Below are 19,508 nucleotides of genomic sequence, written 5' to 3'. Positions count from 1 at the left end.
ACTAATGCCACCAAAACACAGGAAATAATTTCTTTTAGTGGCTTTAGTTAAAGGGCACATGAATGCAGAAGGCTCATATATTCTACCAAGTATCTATAAACTGATACTGCAACTCAGGTTGAGACATGTGAACTATTTTAAGGGCTCCACGCTGAACCCCCAGGGCACTTCAGTTTCCTAAATCACTGGTTCTCAAACTTTTCCCAGTGTACTCCTTCCTGCCTACAAGCAAGGATACATTCTTACCTCCTCACTCTCTCCCATAAAAGCATTTGAGAAGCGCTCCTTGGGAGGAGCTTCCACACTGGCATCCTGAAGGGGCATCAGTCCTAGAGAGCAACCAAAAGCATTGCCAGAAAGATGCAGTTTGGGCAGAGGCACAGCTGGGAAGTAGGGCCACACTGAAGAATACTCCCCTGCTCCCATTCTCTGCGCTACCCGGAGCTGTGATGAGAAGTCTCAGTCTTCCCGGTCCCATCCTCCTACCAGCTATCACCTCTGCAACTCACATATTCTGCTCCCAGAAGCAAGCTGCATCTTTCCCCCCTCCAGTCTGAGCAACGCGGTCTTACATGGGCTTCCTTATCCAAGTATTTCCATGCAACACAATCCTCAAAAATCCTCCAGCCGCTTATTTTCATGACTCAAAGTCTATGCAAAACCAAGAGACTGCATTATCTGACACCGACAAACTAAAACTCCAAGCTGCATCCTGACTTTTTTTTTTTTTCTTTTACCAAATCATCATCAGCAGGCACGTTCTGTTAAAAAGTTTGGTGGCAGGGTCTCACACTCCTTCCCTATCAACGACTTGCATTTCAAACTGCTCACTTCAAAGTCAAGAGGATTCTTCTCAGTATCAGAACTTCAAACTGTTTTCTGGGCTGCTGGCACAGTCACTGAAAAAGTTTTGCTCTGTAAATCAACAAGGCTGCAGAAGAAAACCCTGGTATGAGCTCCATAAGGACAACAGGAATAAGCCTGAGTCACTAAATGAGCAGCTACCAAATCCAGACAATATCTTCTTGTCAATGTGTATGATTGCAATTGTAATCACGCTCTAAATATGAATGCATCAAAAGCACCGTGACCTTTCTACTCTGAAATTACTTGGAAATATTTTAGGGCTTAAACATTTTGGTTTTAAAACTAACTCACATTTTGTCTCAAAAGGCTGCTTGTAAGTGAAAAAAAAAAAAAAAACCCCTAAACCTGTTTAGAACAGGATGAATAAGCAAAAAAAGTTTGCTGCCTTGAAAACTGCATAGATCTGAGTGCTTGAGATACCTCCGCTTTGCTAAACTTAGCCCTTCCGTGACCCTCGGGGAGGAATGCAAGACCTGTCTACGTTATCAAGTTTATAAGGATTAAACTTTAGCATAAACAACAGATCACTTCTAAACTTCACTCTAAAAGCCAAATTCCTGACTATTTCTCAATGCCACTCTTCTATGTTCCTCCCTCTTCATTCCCCCTTTTTCTTCATGTTTGGTGAATGTGGGACTATTAGATTCCTGACCACAAAAGAAATTACTTCTCCCGCTCACTAAAAGCTTGCCACTCAAACTGCTGACAAGTCCTCCCACATTTTTCCACCTTGAAGTCTGAGCACATCAGTACGCTTTTCTGAGCACTTCCCATATTGCTCATTAAAATAATTGGGATTTGTGTGTGTTTGGTAGGAGGAAAATAAAACTCACCAAGAAAGCTTTTCTTTCTCAAATTTATTATTTAAAAATATATTTGTTCTACTGTTTAAGCATTTAAATTAGATTTAAGGATCAGAAAGTTGTGAATTTACAATTTAAACAACAATACTGACACTCCTATGGGGCTTGTGGCAACAAAAACTAGCGTTAGGGCTATTATTCCCTGCAGATTTCTTCTTTTGGGCTACAGCTTTTCAAGTTGATACTCATCAGTTGAAGTGAGGGAAAAATCCCTTTAGCTATTTTTGTTACAGGAAAATAATACTTCACCGCTAGCACAGGCGGGGGGAAGGGGGATGATGAACAAGAATCTCCTGATTTGTCGCGTAGATCATCCTCCGAGACAAAGAGCATCTTTACTAATTATAGAAGAAAAAAAATTTAAACTAGGTGCAGTTGAAAAACTGTTTCTCAGCATGCTCAGTGGGCATTAGCTGCGATTTCAGCAGCTTAGCAAGTCCCACCCCTGCGTGAGCTCAGCGGGGAGGCCAGGAGCACTGCACATTCTCCCTGCTCAGCAGGGACAGGGGCCGCCGCTTGGCTGATTTGCTACAGGAATACTGGAAAATTGCCACCAAAATAGCAAATCCTGTGAAAAAAAAAGGGAAAAAAAACCCAACAAAAAACCCAAGAAACCCCCAGCAACTTCAATACGGAGTTAAGAAAAAAGTGGAAAAAAAACCCCTCAGCTCCCACAGTTTCAAGATGTTGAACTCTTGCTGCATTACAGTCTGGGTTTTTTTCCATGATCAAAATAAGCAAAAGGTTTAGGTTAAGACAGATTTATACAAAACTGTCTCTAACAATGTAAGTGCAAACTTACTGTGCACTAACTCTTGCTGCAAGTCTGTCATGGAAGCCAAATACTGCCTGTAGAATCCGTAACAGCTTTAACATCCATTGCTTTTTTTTTTTTTTTTTTTTTTTAGATTTGGAAGAGAAAAAAACTAAGCAGGCAAGTAAAATGCAACAAAATCTTTATTTTAAAATAAAATAGCAGCTTAAGTTTCATAGGGGCAACTGAGACTTAGTATCTCACATGCTACATATTTAAACATACATTTAATGCTTTCAACTCAAGTATGGCTACTACATCTTGTATATATAAAAAAACTTTGCCTATTGCAACCTTTCTTATATACTGCATATAAAATGAGATTTTGCTGGCAAGATTTCAGAGTTACACACACAAGCAGCACCAGAATAAGAACACGAATGTGCATCTGTATTATAGTAATATTGCCATGAGACCAATGATTTTTGAAGTTTCAAACCTCTGAACGCTCATTATGCTGGTTTTACTATTGCCAGAATAGATAGAAATATTTTTATCTCATCACATCATTCAAAACAAGTTTGTAAAAGTCTGATCACCCAAAATGGAAGAAAGAATAGTCCGGTCAGACTAATAAATTACATGTCTGGGACATTGCACATTTAGTTCTCCCTTGCACGCTTCACACCTGGAAGTTTGAATTAAAAATGCTTTTTTTTACTTCAGGGAACATCTGGAAAATTTAAATCAGCAGTTGTTAGACTCCCCCCCACCCCCACCCTGAAAAAGAGCATAAACTTTTGCACATTCTGAGATGCCAGTTCAATGTCATCTCTTTCCTATGGGTTTTTTCAACTTTGACCTATTACTTTTCAAAATAAGATCTGGCTTTAACTGAGTCCTCTTTCTAAAAAGGGATTTGAACATACATGGGATTTCACTGCCTCACCTTGGGGTGGTGAAATCCCGGACAACATTAGCTAAGGAATAGTACTTTCAGGTCATTTGGGATATGACAGTAAAACGAAAAGCCAGGGCCTTGTCAAAGCGGTGCCAGTTATTCAACAGTATGTGAGGCAGCGGATTAATTCCCCATTATAACATACAGAGAGACTGTAAACAACGTACAGAGAGACTGTAAACAAAGACTAAGGGGCCATGAAGTCCACTTGCTGTATTTTATTAAACTGAGGAGCTAGTTTTCATACTCACAAAATCCTAAGTTCATTACCGTTGTCCTGTCATGCCACACTAGGCAGCAAATACCACATTCAGCCCCAGTGATGGATGCGTTTTAGGTGGGTTAAAAGTTGCTCACCCCACCTTGTGAAATAATTTGGCTGCTACAGAACCTCAAATATAAGAGCTACTCAGAGTTTGGCATCTACCACATGATTGCTACCAGTCAAGCGGATTTAAGGGCATATTTTAATCTCTCTCACATTATTCTGGTCCTGGAATTTTTGCTTCAAGCTCATAGTAATTCCGAGTTTGGTAACTCAGGCCAGGGCAAGGGGTTCCCCATTATAGCTGTTAGTTTACAAAGATGGCAGTTGTTTTCTAATGCTAATGCATTCCCATACTGCATACCTCAACTAACAGTTTCATCTTTAACAAATGCACTGGAATACACTGATAGCTCCAAGTCAACAATACAATATCATACAGACAGCAGCCAGTGCCAAATGGTTAGTTAAGCAGATAAGAAAAGGCACTCATTCTTCCTTTAAAAAAAAAAAAAAAAAAAAAAAAAAAAGGAAGCTATTGCAGTCAAGTAGAGAGAGTGTGGGGATAGAAGCTGGCAGATTCCACAATACATAGTCACGTCAAAAATGGCCTCCTGCAAACTGTTCCTTCATCAAGCATTTGAGTCAACTGAAAGAATCTTCCCCATTATTCACAGAAGGTTTCACCTCCCTATTTCACAGCAAAGCAGCATTTTCTATACATTTTGACATACAACTGCCTAAGAAGCGCAGAGGATAAATTTTACTCTGCAGCAGAGGGGAAACTCCTCTCCCTGCTTTCTGTTTGCAGTCCCAAAGTTGAGCCGGGCCTTTATTTTGACTGTTCCCTGGTCTGTGAATGGAAAATCCCTTCTCAGCACTAGCAGGCTGGTGTCTGCTGCACACACCCACTGCACACAGCAGAAATTCCAGTCAATAAGGCAAGTGGGGCCCAGGCGATGGAAGGGGAGGAAGGAGACATACAAACAATAAGAAAAGCATCTGGCTCTGTTACTGGCTGGAAAGGAGACTAGAGTTCAAAAGAGACACGACTGCAGCCTTCAGTTAACAGGAAGATCATATCAATTCTCGCTGTCCTACTTTTCACACAGACCAAAATATCTGGAAAGGGTAACTCGGGGTTTCCAGCCTACACTTTAAGGCAATTCCATTAACTCAAGAACAGCGATGAAACCCACCTTGTAGGTTTTTGTCTCACCGGACCAAAACATACCCCCGCTTCTGCTTTGGACCTGTGGAAATGGCCCAAAAAGTAAAGCCCTTTGCTGAACGTGAGCCAGCCATCTCTCCACCACCACACTAATGGAGGCTGCTCTGCTGTCCTTCCCTGGAGATAGCAGCCAAGTCTACTGAAGCTTCTCTCATAGCAACCAGAGCTCCAGAGCCAACAGCAGCTGCTGTCACTGCCTTCAACGCGTACCCACAGGATCCACAGCAAAGCAACACCCTCCTCCCTGCACCTCTAGAGCAAAAAAACCAGAAGGCTGGCGACAAGATGACTTCCTGGGTCAACCACAAGAAAAAGAAGAAAAAAAAAAAAAATCCTAGTATTTCCTATCCAAGTGAAAAGGGGAATCTCCTATTTCTACTGAAGAAATAGGAAATTCCTTTTCTGGGTTTAGGTTTTCCCTCATGGCAGTAACACGCAGTCGGGGATGGGGGGGACGGGGACGGGACACGACACCGTCTGAAATCCACGCTGTGGTGGCACACCATCGGACACCAACACCAAGTTCTTCGAGACCCCGCTTGCATCCTTCAGGCAAGGCAAGGCACCGGCCCCCTCGCCCCCTGCCCTGGCCCGCCCGTACCCTCAGCGCTGCCATTACATCATGGCCAGAGCCCGCAGCAGCCACCGCAGCCCTGCAGCACCCCGTGCCCTCTACACACCCGCAGAAATCCGCCCCCCTCACCCCAAAAGCCCACCCGGGGATCTCAGTTTCTGGCAGAGGAGCGCGGGGACACGGCCGGGAAGCGGCTGTGACACCACACCCCCCACCCCCCCCACACCGCACCCGCTTCCCCGCTTCCACGGGGCCACACGCGGCCTCGCACCTCGCCTCCTGCCCTCCCCCCGGGGACGGCGAGCCGCTGCCCGCCGCCGCTTCCCCGCCCGACCCGGCGCTGAACTCCGGTCACCGGCACCCAAGGACGAGCCGCCGGGCGACGGTGACCTTGCCGGTGCCGCCGGAGAGAAGGGATCGGAACGGGGCCGGGGCGCGGGCAGGGCGGCCGGGAACCCGCCCCGCAGCGGCCACGCGTGACGGACGAGGGGATGCAGGAGAATCCGCGCTGCAGCCCCCGGCGCCGGGCGGGCCGGGAGCGGGGGGTTACGGGGGAAGACGCCGCACGGGCACCATGAGAAAGCAGAAAATGCAGGTCAAACACCGCCTCCCCCGAGGCCCGGCGGCTCGGGGCGGGCAGCGGCGGCGGGGGCAGGCAGCGGCGGCCCGGAGCAGGCTGCCCCGAGCCGGACAACGACCCCCGCAGCCCCCCGGGACAATAACGGGAAAAAGGGGGAGCGGAGGAGGCCAGCCGACAGCGGGGCTTCCCCGGCGCTCGCTTCCACCGACAAAGCCCCGCGGCTGTGCCCGGCCCCAGCCCCGGCCCCGCACCGGCCCGCCACCACCACCACCAGCCCCAGCCCGGCCGCCGCGGGCGGGCGCGCACCACCGGGACCGCCATGATGGCCCGCGCCGCCGGCCCGGGCCTCCCCCGCCGGGTCTGGTCGGGTCGGGTCGGGCCAGCCCGGGGCTCCGGGGCCGCTGCCCCACCGCCGCGGCGGGGCCCTGACGCCCGGGCCCCCCGAGGGAGGGCAGGGCAGGGCAGGGCGGAGCGGAGCGCCGGCCCGCGGCCCGCGCCAGGAGCCCCCCGCGGCCGCCCGCCCCAGCATTCCCTCCCGCCAGCCCCGCCGCCGGGCACGGCCGGTCCCCGCCCGTCCGCGCCTACCTGGCCGGCCCGTTCCCCGGGCCCCCGCGCGGCACTAGGCCCGGCTCAGCGCCACGGCGTCTCCTGGGCAGCCGGCGGGAGCAAGCCCTCGGCGGCGGCCGCGGCGCCAGCCCCTCCCCCTGGCAGCAGTAGCGGCGGCTTCTCCCCAGGCCGGGCGGAAACGGCACTGGGCGCACGGGGATCCCCGGCGCCGGCGCCAGGGGCGCCCCGGACACGCCCACTCCCGCGCCCCGTTGGCTGCCACGGCACTACGCCCCGCCCCGCCGGGACGCCCGCCGACGCCGACGCCCCACCCGCCCGCGCTTGCCATTGGTGGCCTCGCCGACCGGCCCCGCCCGCGCTCCCGCCTCATTGGGAGCCGCGCGTCCGCCCCGCCGCTCGCCCCACGGTCCTGGCGTCCCATTGGCGCGCGGCGCTGCCAGTCGGCGGGAAGGCGGGGCGCGGCGGCCGCCGGCGTCGACGCGGTGCAGCCGGGCGGGCTGCGACAGTGCTTGCCGGCCGAGCCGCGCTACGTGCCGAGGGGCGGGGCCGGCGGGGCCCGGCGCCGCCCCCGCCGAGGCGCCGCTCTCCGCGGGGTAACTCCCGCGTCGGGACACGTGGCAGAAAGAAGGGGCGGCGCGGGCGGCCGGGATTCCTGGGCGGCAGCCGCCGCTGAGCCGCGCATGCGCGGCCCGGTGGTGGTGGGGGGGTAGGGGGTGCGCAGGGCGCATGCACGGCGGCGCGGGGCCTGCCGCGCGGCACGTCCGCGCCTCGGGGGGAGGGGGCGGCCGCTGGGTCGGGGTCCCGTCGGGGGGAGCCGGGAGGGCAGCCCCGCCGCCCCGGCCCCGCCGCCCCCTCAGGCCGCGCCACGGAGCTGCTCTGCTCTGGCAGCTGTCCTCCACCCCCCACCCCCGCCCGGCGGGGCCCTCCTGAGGGGAGGGGGGCAGGACGCGGCGGGTCTGCCGCCTTCCGCGCCCCGTCACGGGCCGGGGCCAGCGGGGAGAGGGGCCGGCACACCGCTGGAGCGCGGAGCGGGCTGCTTCTGCGTCCCCGGAGCCCCGAACAAAGGGCGTCGGGCGCTGACCGCCGGGCCGGCTGCGTGAGGCGGGGGAGCGGCCCCTCCGCGGGAGGGGCGGCGGGAAGGAGGGGCGCGGGTGCGGCAGGCCGAGCCCGCGAAGCTGGGCAGGAGGGGCCCTGCGGCACCGGGTAGTGCCGGTGCCCGGCCGAGGCGCTCTCGGTGCTGGTGCTCGGTGCCGGTGCTCGGTGCCCGGGTACCGCCTCTCCCTTGAGGGGGTGCGGAGCGCACCCGCGACTGCTCGCCGGGACGGGTGTGCGGAGCTACCGGCCGTCCTGCCGGGGCGGGGGGGAAGGCAGGCTCCGCCGCGGGCCAGCGGTCCCTCCCGCTGCCGGGAACGGGCACCCCGCAAAGGCGGCCGGGCGCAGGCGGGCATGGAGCGGCCCTCCCTGCCCTTGCCCCCCGCTTCGAGAGCGTTACGGACTTCCAGGCCGTAGGACGTTAATTACAGCGCCCAATTAACGCTGCGTGCGAGCTGAGGGGACGCTTGAGGAAGGCGAATGGAGCCCGAGTGCGGGAGGAGCTGCGGCACAAAGCTGGAGGCTGCGCGGAGGGGGCGGCGGCGGCCTCCACGCCGCTGCCGGGGCGGCTCGGACGGGGCCGTGCCGCGTACCGGGGGTGGCGGGCGGGCGAGGGGGCCGAGCCGCGGGAGGCCGAGGAGCCGCCAGCGCCCGAGGGGCGGTGCGGCCCCGCCGCCATCTTGTGCGCAGCCCCCGCCGCGGCAGCCGGCCCGGGCCCGCCCCGCCCGCCGCCACCCCCGCGGGAGGGCGGGCCCGGCCGCTGCGGCGCGGCCGGAGCGCGGTGGCGGGGCCCCGCAGAGCTGCGGGGGTGGGGGACGCGACGGTGGCTCCGGCGGAGGGGCCGGGCCGGGGCGGCGGTGCCCCCGCGGGGCCGGGGGCGAGGGGCCGGTCACGGGGCGCTGAGCCACGCGTGCTGCAGGCACTGGGCGGCTGTGGCGCGGCGCTCGGGCGCGTACTGCAGGGCGGGCAGGAGGAAGCTGGTGAAGGGGGTAACCTCGCGTTTTGTCCAGCTGTGTCTGTCCGCCAGGATGCTGTGGAGACTGCGGGGGGAAAGTCTGGAGATCCGCAGAAGAGCGCCTAGCAAAGACAGCGTAAGCACAGCACCTTAATTACACTCGCAAGGCTGAGAGGCTACCGCTCCTCACCTCATACAACTCATCCAAAACATCCTGAAGGATCCCTTCCTTTGCCTCTGAATCTTCCTCTCTGTAAGCTTCCCCTGTGCTGCCCCTTGCAGGTTCGGCTCTCGGGTGTTTCTCAGAAATGATCTTTCCAAGCTAGTGTTCAGAGTCTCCCCATGCCTGAGTACTTCTTAGATGAGAACGTGCCAAGAGTGAATGAAGTGCTCCCAGAACAGCCATGCCAAAGCCATTGCTGCTCATTCCGTCTGTCTGTCCACATGCAACCCAGAAAGCATTGGGCCGTTTCAGTGCCAGAGCTCACAAGACCCTAATGTTTAATTTGTTTTGTGCCTACTAGCTCTGTGGGGCCCCGGAAAGTGCCACTACTGACTGAGAAGCTATCCTTGTCCCCAGGAATACATGGTGTAAATGTAGCCATCCAGGTCTGGCCAGTTTGGTTCACGCGGAGAATGAATACAGAGCAAGAACTAGTTTTGACTCATTTCTTTTGAGCACCATAGAAGGAGTAAGTGTGAGCAAAGGATGTGAATGTGCGGGGAGGTGCTTGTTGAACTGCAGCACGGGACTAGCACTCAACATTGAATGAATTGTGGGTAGGCTGAGGTTGTGTGGCTGGTTAAGTGTGAAAGCAGAGAAGGAGGATGGTAGACTAAATTGCAGAAGGATGGCGTCATGTGATGCCTTGAAGTCAAAGACAAGGATTTCAAGCCTAATGAGTCAAAGGGAAAGGAACAGGGGAGAGTAAAACAGAAGAGACATTACAGTTGGGTCAGAAGACTAAATATAGGAGCCACGTTGGAAGGATATGAGTGTCCCATTCCTGATCATCATTGTTCTCTGCCAGTGAACCCGTGAAATCCAGCCAGTTACGCACTCTTCAACCTTCCTGGCATGTAGCTATTTCCTGTCTCTATTTCCATTCTCCCCAAATCCAAAGGAGAAAGAATGGCAATGTTTTCCCTGTTGGGTGTTTGCTATGACTGTTTTTTCAGGATTTTGCATTCATTCCTGGAATGCTCCTGGACTGCAAGGGTAGGCAGGGCAGGGAGCGTTACTGCTCTTTATGAAATCTCCGCTTCTGTCCCTGCTTGTAGCCTGCGTTGTGTAACATAACTTTTGGGGTGAAAACTGTCAGCTGAGTAGGAGTGTGTCAGAGATCCACAGTGATTTTTAGAGTAAACTTCCTTACTCCAATTCTTACCTGGCCTGCTGAAAAATTTTGTTGACTTGTTCCAGGAGAAAGCAATTTGAGGAGGAATTCTTCCCAGGAGCTCAATGATACGAGCAACATGATCTAGACAGAGGGAGGGAAAACACATCTAGGTACGAAGATTGTGACACTTCTGTCAGTGAAGTGAATAAAACTGATGGAGTCCTACCATCATCTCTGGAGAAATATTTCCCAGGTTGAGGATCAAATAGACACTCCCCAGTTGCCATTTCAAATGCCTAGAAATGGAGTAGCATTGTTAATTCACTACCCGACTTGGAGTTTTTCTTCCCCATTAACTGATAGTACCAATTTCCCTTGCTATTTACACAAAGCTGATCCTGAAATATAGAAATAGTGACACTGGTTTGATCTGTACCATCGTGAAATGGCACCTTTAGCTCCATCAGGATGAAAAGCAGTGTGTGCCTGATTCAGTCAAGCCTATGAGTTAACATACATGGAGTGTGAACTGCCTTATAGCTTAAACTAAAAGTGAATTTTATCAGCAGCATGCTTTCAATCCAAAGTGAATGTGTGCCGACAGCCCCTGTCTCCTTCTCGGCAAGGAAGTCTTGCTCCCCACGCAGCGGGTATAGGTGGGTGCTGAGGATGTGCTGCCCCCGGCCTGTTAGCATCAGTCACCTCCTGTGCACGCACAACACTGTCCCCGGTCCTACCAGGCAGCCCGTGCTCCAGATATCCGCAGGAGTGCCATAGTCTAATCCCAGAAGCACTTCCAGGGCACGGTATGGCTGGGTCTGTATCTCCTTGGAAAAAGGCTTGTACTGAAACAGAAACAAACTCCCTTTGGTTAGCGACCATCAAGGAGTAACAGCAATGCTTGTGGTCACACGCTTCCCGCACAGCGAGGAGGACACTGTGGGGCAGAAGTGAATACATGTACTAAATTCTGCGTGGGGCACAGCAGGCACATTCTCAGCCTGACTGACCCTGGGATGAATTTATCTCCCAACATTTCACACTGAACACGGTTTTGAATTTCTCATTGGAGGGACTAACTGCAAGCTGAAGAAACATCCGAAGTTGACACTGTCTCCAAGAGCACAGGGCCCAACTCTGAGCTGGGAGTGCTGAAGATAACACCCCCCAAAATCAGCATCTCTTCAGCACACTGAAATAGCTGTTCAGCTGTAAAGGACAGACATGCAGGGTGGGATGGAAAGAAGCACACTGCATCGTCACGGGATTGAGACTCGGAGCAGACTCACTGTCCAGCACGCACTGCCCAGATCTGCAATTTTCACTTCTATGCTCATTAAATCCGATTCTTCCAATCGACTGCCAAGATCACCTCCTAGATGGAAAGGACAGCGAGAAATCAGGTCTTTCCAAACCAACAGGTATGCATCACTTACCACAGGAGAGGCATATATGCCTGCCTTTAAAGTTTTTCAGCCTAAAAGCTCCTAAAATGTTTTTTCTCATCAATAAAATGCCACCTCTGTTTTTTGAGGGAACACAAATGAAGAGCTGGTATCCAGTCAAGATCTAAGAGGACATTTGGGAGGACAGTAGCTTGGAGTGGAGCGGTGTGACCGTGTGCTCCTGTCCTGCTGCAAGGTTCCCCTACCAGCGAGGTTCAATTACTGTGGGCCCAGAGGAGAGCACATCCTACCAGCACTAGTCAGACACAAAACATCTGTTGTGCCTCCTTAGCCTTCAGCAATCCTGGCTGTCACAGGCGTTGGACACAGCCTGCTTGGCAAGCACCGTAAAGGTTACATTTTCATATGACCCTGGAAAAGGGTAATTTTTTTGGTTTACTGCTTTACAGTGAGCTGTCAGTCTATGCCTAATATTGTGCCTTTCTGCTCCAAGTAAGGCTTGGTCGCTAATTTAGTATTCCCTGATTGCTCCAGAGTTTGAGACACAAAACAGCACCATCATGGGAGAAATGCTCATGGGACAACATCGTGCAAAGAAAATATAAAGGGTCTCATTGCTGGGAGATGAGCTGATCTCTCAATAAACTGTACAGCCCTATGTCTTAGTTGATACTCACACCACTCTCTGCAAATAAATTATGTCTCAAAAGGCACTGAAGATTAGCAGTACATACAAGTCTCCCACAAACCTCAGAAATGGGGGAAATAAAGAGCAAAAGTGTCATACAGCTTTTTGATCAAGTACATAAAGCTTTCAGTGGCTGAAAACACCAGACACAAGGGAACTATCCTGTACCTAAAGCTGTAAGAATGAGCTCCGAGGTCGTGGTGGGTCTGTTAACAGGTGCCTGTGATCTGTAGTTGTCCTCCACACAAACCTACCTGCAAGACTGCATTTCTGTAGGTGCCTTGAGTAGCTTGTAGCCACTCAGCCTGATATTTGTATTAAGCAGAGATAGGAGAGGCCTCTCAACAGCATGAGCTGGCTGTACTGTTCTGTACTGGCCATTGCAGGAGATGTGAACTTCTCCTAAGATACCTGTACCTGCTACCTCCCTGTTTGCCTCCTGGCAATAAACACACAGGTCCCTTTTCTTGTTAAAAAAAAAAAACCCCGGAGTGCTCACCTGGTCCCTGTAGCCTCAAATCTGTTCTCTGGCCGCAGTCGAGTGTATCGGGCAGAAGCCTTTGGAGGCTTTTGTCACGTCCATACAGCAAGACGTTCTCCGGTTTAATGTCCGCGTGGATGATGCGGCAGCGCTGGTGCAGGAAGTGCAGCCCTGCCAGCACCTGGGCAAGCAGGCAGCAAGTCACGTCAGCAATGCGAGGGTCCCCACCTCCCCTGCCCCAGCAGCTGTCGGTGCTGTCAGAGCAGTCAGGCACAGTAGATACACAAGTTGTGGACGTTCTGGTATTGAAGAAAGGGGGCACTGACGGTAACTATCTGCAATAAATTGTTCCTGAACCTGGAGATGCAGCCAGCAGAGCGGTGACATTGGTTGGGGTGGCCCTGTGGGAGCGGGCACAAGGGTTCCATCGCGAGAGGCGGCAGGAGGAGCGGGTGCTGGAGCCCCACCTGCCCAGCATGCTGAGCGAGCGGGGGCCTGGGGAGCCCAGCGGGGAAAGGGCTTTTGGGGTGGTGGGGGTGACACGCAGCAGAAGGCAGTGTGAAAATACAGAGGGGTCAGCGTGACTTACACGTCAAAGGGACTTACGTGTCTCCGGGTAAGCCCGGAGAGATGGAAAGAGGATAGGGCTACAAGGAGGCATTACCATCACAAAGCTGAACTGTCTCCCGAAAACCCACTCCTGTTTGTGTGACTTTTACGTCCTCGGACCACCATGCCTTCCTGCCGATTATCATTCCAGTGGAAGTTGGGGGCCGGTTATAGAGTGACATGGCACGGGAGGGTGTCCCATCAGACAAGGAGGTGCAGCATAACCCAGACAGGAGGAGGGAGAGACGAGGAGCAAGTGCGTGTAGTAGTGCGTGTAGATTTAAGGGTAGTGCAGGAGAGCCATGTAAGGAAAGAAAGGCTTATGATGGAGCAGGGAGAGTCTGACTTGTCACAGGGGAGAGATAACGCCTACCAGAGAGAAACAGTCACTATCAGAAATCAATAACAGCGAAAAACACTGCTAGGAATTTTTTTTTTAAACACTCTGGTCAGTCATAAAGGGCTGGCAAATATTCTCTGTATTATCAAATTCTATTCTGGGATGAACACCAGCCCCAGGGAAATACCAACCTTAAATGGTAACTGTGAAACACAGGGAAAGATTTAAATAGCTAATCTGGAATGAATCAGAAGTAAATACTGCCCCAGTGCTGATCTGAAGGGGAGAAAAGACTCTGAGATTTTACAATTAAAGCAGGTAAGGGAATGGATCAAGCAAAAGGCTTGGGTATGACATGGGGCACATAGATTAATGCCACTACTTTTTTATATAACTTATTCAGGTGTTCGTGGAGCTTCTTTAGAGGAAGAAGAGGCTACTCCAGCAAATAGGATGAAGGAGGAAGTGGTTTTCTTTCATAGTTCCCTAGAAGGGCACAGGAATCAGGGTAGCAAATCATCATCTTGGCAAGTGTGCAGACTTCTGATAAATCTCAGCATGAGAGGCAAAATGTAATTTTAACTATTCTGTGTTTAACTATTCTGAGGCCTCACTCAGGTTTCCCATTACTTAGCTATTCCCAGCCGACGCATAAGAAACTCGGTTTTCATGATCTGTTTGATCAGCACACCACATCCTTACAGGGGATGAAGGAAGAGTTGGCTCTGAGCAGGAAAACCTCAACATGGGTGGAGGACCAGCCAACCGAACCAGCAATTTAGAAAGCCCTGGAAAGGCATCAGTGCTGAGGGAGCCCTCAAGCAGCCTTTGGTGGTGCCATGCAGAAAGCCGCTGGATCTGCCAGTGCTACCCGCAGCTGGATGCCAAGGCGAATGCCAGCGGTCTGGCATTGCTGCCAGAGGGGACTTCTCAGGGCAGTGGGAAGGCAGAGAGATACATGGTTTGCCCACCAGAAGCGTAACTATGGCAGGCTGTTTGTCCCCCTGCTACTCCTGCGAGCAGCAGAATTGCTGAATTCCATTCCTGAGATGATGGGAACACAAGTGCCACCTCTGAATCCCTGGTGCAGGTGTGCAGGCTGCTGACTCTTCATGGTGGTGGTCCTGACCCCTTCCCAAACCTGATGAGACTACAGGCTTAGGCAGTAACACACAGTGCCCCTGTTTTAATGGGAATGTGATGACTTCCCACTCTGCATTTTATTTAACATTTTCTCTCCTTATACCCAAAAGAAATAGTTACTGTTTTCCTTAAAAAAATGCATGCTTTGGGCACTCACTCCATGTTGTCCCTTTCTTTGCAGATGCAGCCATGGAGTTCATGGCAGATGACCCCAGGATGAAGACTATGGCATGTCCCCCAGCCAACAGTCCCTTGGTGCCCTCACCCAGTTCCAGCTAAGTTCTCACCTGCTGTAAAGACTTCTTCACAAAAGGCAAAGGCAGTCCCTGGGCTGCGTAGTTACCCATCAGACATCGCAGGGAAGGACCCAACACCTCAAATACCAAGCACATATGTGGGAAAGAGTCAGGGATTCACTAACAGAGAGAAGATGCTACCACCAGCCTTTTGCCCTTCACCAGAGCAACCAAGTGTCCTTATCCAGCCTCTCCCCTCCAGCCACCTCCATGTGCCCCAGTCCAGCTACTGCCCTGCTCTTCCTCCTCATGGGAGCACAGTGCTCAGTTTTACACCATCCTGTGACTCTCCGAGGCAAGCCCAGGTTTTGCTGACCCAGAGCTGCAGCAATCTCAGCAGAAGGATATGGAAGCCGTTCTCTCCAATCATTCTGAAGTCATCTAACAAACAGACGATGTTTTCTCCTGCCCGGTCCTTCTTCTTCATACTGCTCACCTGAGGGGGAGGATTCCAATAAAGCTGCAATTAGAGACATATATATGCACAAGGGCATCTTGCACCCGTTTTATCCCGTTCTACAGGCTTTCTCTTCCAGGAGTTGGCACTTCATAACAAATCCCATGAAAACAGCATCAGGAAAACCAGGCTCTGAACACATAAGCAGAGTCTGTTACCAAGGAATGAGTTCCTGTATGTTGTCTAGCTCTTGACCAGGTGGGACCATCACCCTCACATGTCCAAATAACTCAAACCAATCCTGCTAATAGTGTCTAGCACACTTCCCACTGCTTATGCTATCCCATGCAGGCCCAGGAAGTGCTCCTGCTTGTACTGGAAGGGGATTCCCCCAAGACCACAGCTCCCTGCTCCCTGAAGCAATGGCTGTCCGTTTCCTTTGCTGTTCTGCAGCCTCTGCTCCTTGTCCTCAGAGTGGTTATGGCCCTGTCCTTCCCCGGCTGAGAGCAGCAGGCTGGGACGTTGTCTTTTAAAACCCACACCTTCCCTTCAGCAATTTCTTGCAAGGGGTTGCAGAAAGCCAGAGACCTTGTGGTTGTCTTCGGTCTCTCGAAGGGTACCTGCCCTACCAGGGTAGAGAGCAGATTCCATGTCTGGAGGAACCCAGCAAAGTAGGCTTCTTTGGGCTGAAAAAGGGCTGGCTATGGGCAAGTACTGCAGAGATCTGTAAGATACGAGGTGCTGGTGGAGGGTGAACACAGATCTTTCATACAAGAACCAGGGGGCATTAAACCTAGCACTTGGGGAGTTCGAAAACAAAGCAGAGGAGATGGGTCTTCATGCAGCACGTGGGTAATTGGTGGCAGTTCTTGTCACAGGAGCCTGTGGATGCTGAAGCCCGCAGGTCTCTTGAAGGTAAAGCCACTGAGAATTAATTGCCCACACAGACCTCACCCTTGTCCCAAGGAAATCTCCAGCTGGAAACTGCTGTAGGCCAGGGGGACATTCAGTGGGAGCAGCACCCTGTGCTTAGCTTGTCTGTACACCCGTCTGGATATCTGCTGCTGGCCCATGTGCTGGGCTGGGTGAACCCCCGGTCTGCCCAAGCACGGGTGCTACGGTACCCCCAGCTCTTGCACCAGCCCTGTACACCTGCATGGCAAGGTGTATCGGGAGTTTGCTCCCACAGAGCACTAACCCTAGTACAGCAATTCATACTTTTTTTTCTCTTCACAGCCATCACTGTCGGGATTTTGGTTTGGCGTGTTGTACAGCTGCTGGATCTGCCTGCACCAACGCCAGGAGGTTTGTGCTGGCATGACAGAGGTGAGCAGCCATGGAAGCAAGGGAGACCAGATCGCCTCTCCCAGCAGCTCTGCAGGCACCTACCACCTTGTGCTGGTGGGAACAGCCCTGGGAACCAGCTACATTCTGCTGAACGGAAGGCGTGTCTTTCAGAGAGAATTAGTAATAAATTAAGAGTAAGGCTTGGTCTAACACGCAGGATTGTGCTGATGTGTAGAAAAGCAGCTCTCTGATTACATTAAATTAGTGCCACTTGGTACTTCCTCTTGCATCATGAAGTCTGGCTCATGTCCCTTTGGATAGGGCCCACACATGTACAGGTGCAAACTAAACCTTTCTCAGACCTGTTGGAGAAAGGCCTCAGAGTAATTTGAAATGCGAAATTTAATGGCTTTTACTCATCTAAAGCTGATGTAACTTTGTATTTAGGCAAACTTGAAGAATTGTAACCATGAGCTTTCTAGAAGTAGCAGGTCAAGCCACCTTCAAAGGCAAACAGCTGAGACCCAGATACAGGCACCTAATTACCACATCCATTAGCAAAGGCAGGAGGAAGTTTTCTGACTTCAGAGGTTTATTATATTTTTGCTACATCCTGCATATTTTTCTTTGCAGATATTTCCTTTTACTTCAGTATCAGTGTTGTGACAGAGCAATGCCCTGTGAGCTGGGGACAACACAAATACAGTGGACACACTCCCATCTCCTGCTTAAGAACTTTGCCACTTTCTTCTGTTGGTTATCCCCCTTATCTTTCTGCAGGTTCCTCCAATTTACTGGATTTTGGTCTCAGCTGAAAGAAATGGGCTGGCAGAGCAAGTGGGACACAGCCAGCATGTCTCAGTATGACAGGAGGAAGGAGAAGGTGCCTGTTTCACAAGCCAGTGCTGAGCCAAGGCGATTTCCATGAATTATCTAACTTTTTTGTTGCTTTCTGTTCCCCACCTAGCTCCTCAGACAGACCTGGAGGGAGAAGGGATGATGAGGCTGATACTCAGACCTGAACTCAGTGGCCATCCCTGCGGAGCAAAGCACAGAGCCCCAGGATATACATACGCAGCGGAGGAGAGCGACCTCGTCCTGGGCAGCCTCAGCAAAGCCTTCCCTGCTTTTCAGGACCTTCACAGCTACATGTTTCTTCCTCCTGGGAAATTAATCACAGCTGCCAGCCAACGCATGCCACTGTGGCCCTAACCAGCAGCACCTCCCCTTCTCCCAGACACCCAGCCCTGGGCTCCACGGGTGGGTGCTGCCCTCTTGCAGCCAGCCTTGCCTTGATCTGCAGCACACCAGGCCCGTGGGCATCCCTCCTGGCCATGCTGCCAGCATCTGGCAGCACAGCTGCCCCAGGGACCAGCAAGGGGCTGGAGAGAAAAAGGCAGAGCATGGACACTACAGGGTCTAAATGAGAAGATCAAATGCAGAGCGCGGGCTGATCCCACCTCATTTATGTTCTTTGGTTTCTGGGGACCAGCTCTGCTGGCTGCACCCCACCAATCTCACCACCAGGTTTGCCCCATGCGTGGGGGATGCCGATGTGCTCCCAGGCAGGCAGCTGTGCTCCGCTGCTTCTGCGAGAGGGGCCGATCCTGCCCAGGAGATCAGCCACCCCTTCCCACCTCCCCAAAAGCTGGTCAGCCCCTCACCTCATGTCCTGGCACAGCCAGACGGTGGCAAAGGCGCCACAGCCCAGCTTGCACAGAGCCTGGTATCGCGTGTTGAACACCTCTCCTTCCCGTGTGGGATGGTGGCCTCCTGCGGGGAGCATTGCCAAGAGACATTACTGACATCTCTAAACGCCTTTAGACTGAAAGAGCAGCTGAGGACAGCCGTCCTCCCGGAAGAACGGCCGGACAGGTCCCGGAGGCCTCCTCTGGACTGGGAAGAGCCTGGCACGATCTCGGCTCTGGAGCCGCGCGCCCGAGGACTGACCTGTGCGCTGGGCTGCCGGCACCTCCTCCTGCACCCGCTGCTCCATGGCCCAGCGGCGCAGCAGGTCCTGGCACGAGGGGACGGAGGCAGTGGGGAACCGGGTCCTGGGGCACAGGCGGTGCGATCTTCAGCACTTTACTCCTTTAAAGAGTTGGAGAGCTGCAGGGCAGCTGTACCTCCACTGCATGCTACGCACATCGATTCCCTCTTCTACCCTTGCTGTCCCCTTGCCCCCTTCCTTCCCATCCGCCTCATCGGCCCCAGGAGCCGGGCTGTTAAAAACGCTTTTGGCACTTCACGGAGGCAGGGATTATTTTAAGAGCTCAGAAGAGGAAAGCTGGCAGGCTGGGGCCAAGCAGGGATCCTGGTGGTGGGCAGCCAAGCCAGGGCCAGGGCCAGGGCCAGGTGGGAGTCTCAGGTTTCCTTGTGCCCAGTGTGGATTTTCAGGGGCTTAGCAGGGACTGCAGGATCCCCTCCCGCTGTCGCAGCTGGCGAAAGCACCCACTGCCCATCCCCATCCTGGCTGAGGAGGGGACAAGTCCTAGCTTTTGCTGTCAGGAGGAGCTTCATGCTCCGTATGGGTGCAAAGCAGAACCTGCATTTTAGGAACTGCAGTGCTGCGCCTCTGTCCACAGCCCAGCCCCAGGCTGGAGCACGGGTTTGTCACTGACTGTCCTGTGACACCCTAGTGAGAGGCTGTGACGGAGGCGGAGGCTGTTCCTGGGGTTTGTTACTATGACAGCCCAAGGTACAAACACCAAGACAGTGCAGACGGACTGATGCAACTGCTGTCCCCTGGCCCCGCAGCACTGGCGTAGAATTGGCTTCAGCACCGGTCACCTGAAATAGCAGCCCAGAGCCC

The 19,508-nt window shown here is 53.1% G+C and overlaps 2 protein-coding genes across 2 annotated transcripts in view; both read right to left on the bottom strand.

Moving 5' to 3' along the window:
• Window positions 1-6,699, bottom strand: part of SETD5 (SET domain containing 5) — a 67,190-nt gene extending 60,491 nt beyond the window's left edge. Inside the window, exon 1 of the mRNA XM_075714647.1 lies at window positions 6,681-6,699. The gene's annotated coding sequence lies outside the window, so the exon portion shown is untranslated. The remainder of the gene's footprint in view (window positions 1-6,680) is intronic.
• Window positions 6,700-8,643: 1,944 nt separating this feature from the next.
• On the bottom strand, window positions 8,644-18,692 carry LOC104028025 (SRSF protein kinase 3). The gene is made up of 11 exons (XM_009478940.2): window positions 18,647-18,692; window positions 18,361-18,469; window positions 17,771-17,858; window positions 15,361-15,448; window positions 15,004-15,110; window positions 12,643-12,805; window positions 11,339-11,424; window positions 10,787-10,894; window positions 10,276-10,345; window positions 10,098-10,190; window positions 8,644-8,831 (listed from the first exon to the last, which is right to left on the bottom strand). The coding sequence occupies exons 1-11, from the start codon at window positions 18,690-18,692 to the stop codon at window positions 8,644-8,646; spliced, it is 1,146 nt and encodes a 381-aa protein (XP_009477215.2).
• Between the last annotated feature and the right edge of the window lie 816 nt (window positions 18,693-19,508).

This window comes from Pelecanus crispus, chromosome 7, assembly GCF_030463565.1.
Source record: "Pelecanus crispus isolate bPelCri1 chromosome 7, bPelCri1.pri, whole genome shotgun sequence".
NCBI classification, from domain to species: Eukaryota; Metazoa; Chordata; class Aves; order Pelecaniformes; family Pelecanidae; genus Pelecanus; species Pelecanus crispus.
Note: the sequence above shows the minus strand (reverse complement) of the source record. Positions and strands in the feature narration are given on the sequence as shown.

Bases quoted from the DNA above. Each gene is read 5' to 3' on its own strand.
- LOC104028025 (XM_009478940.2), bottom strand. From the start codon at position 18,692: ATGGAGCAGCGGGTGCAGGAGGAGGTGCCGGCAGCCCAGCGCACAG. The intron at 18,470-18,646 runs GTCAGTCCTCGG...TGCTCCCCGCAG, and splicing joins GCCGGCAGCCCAGCGCACAG to GAGGCCACCATCCCACACGG. The intron at 15,449-17,770 runs GTATGTATATCC...CCTCCCCCTCAG, and splicing joins AGGTCGCTCTCCTCCGCTGC to GTGAGCAGTATGAAGAAGAA.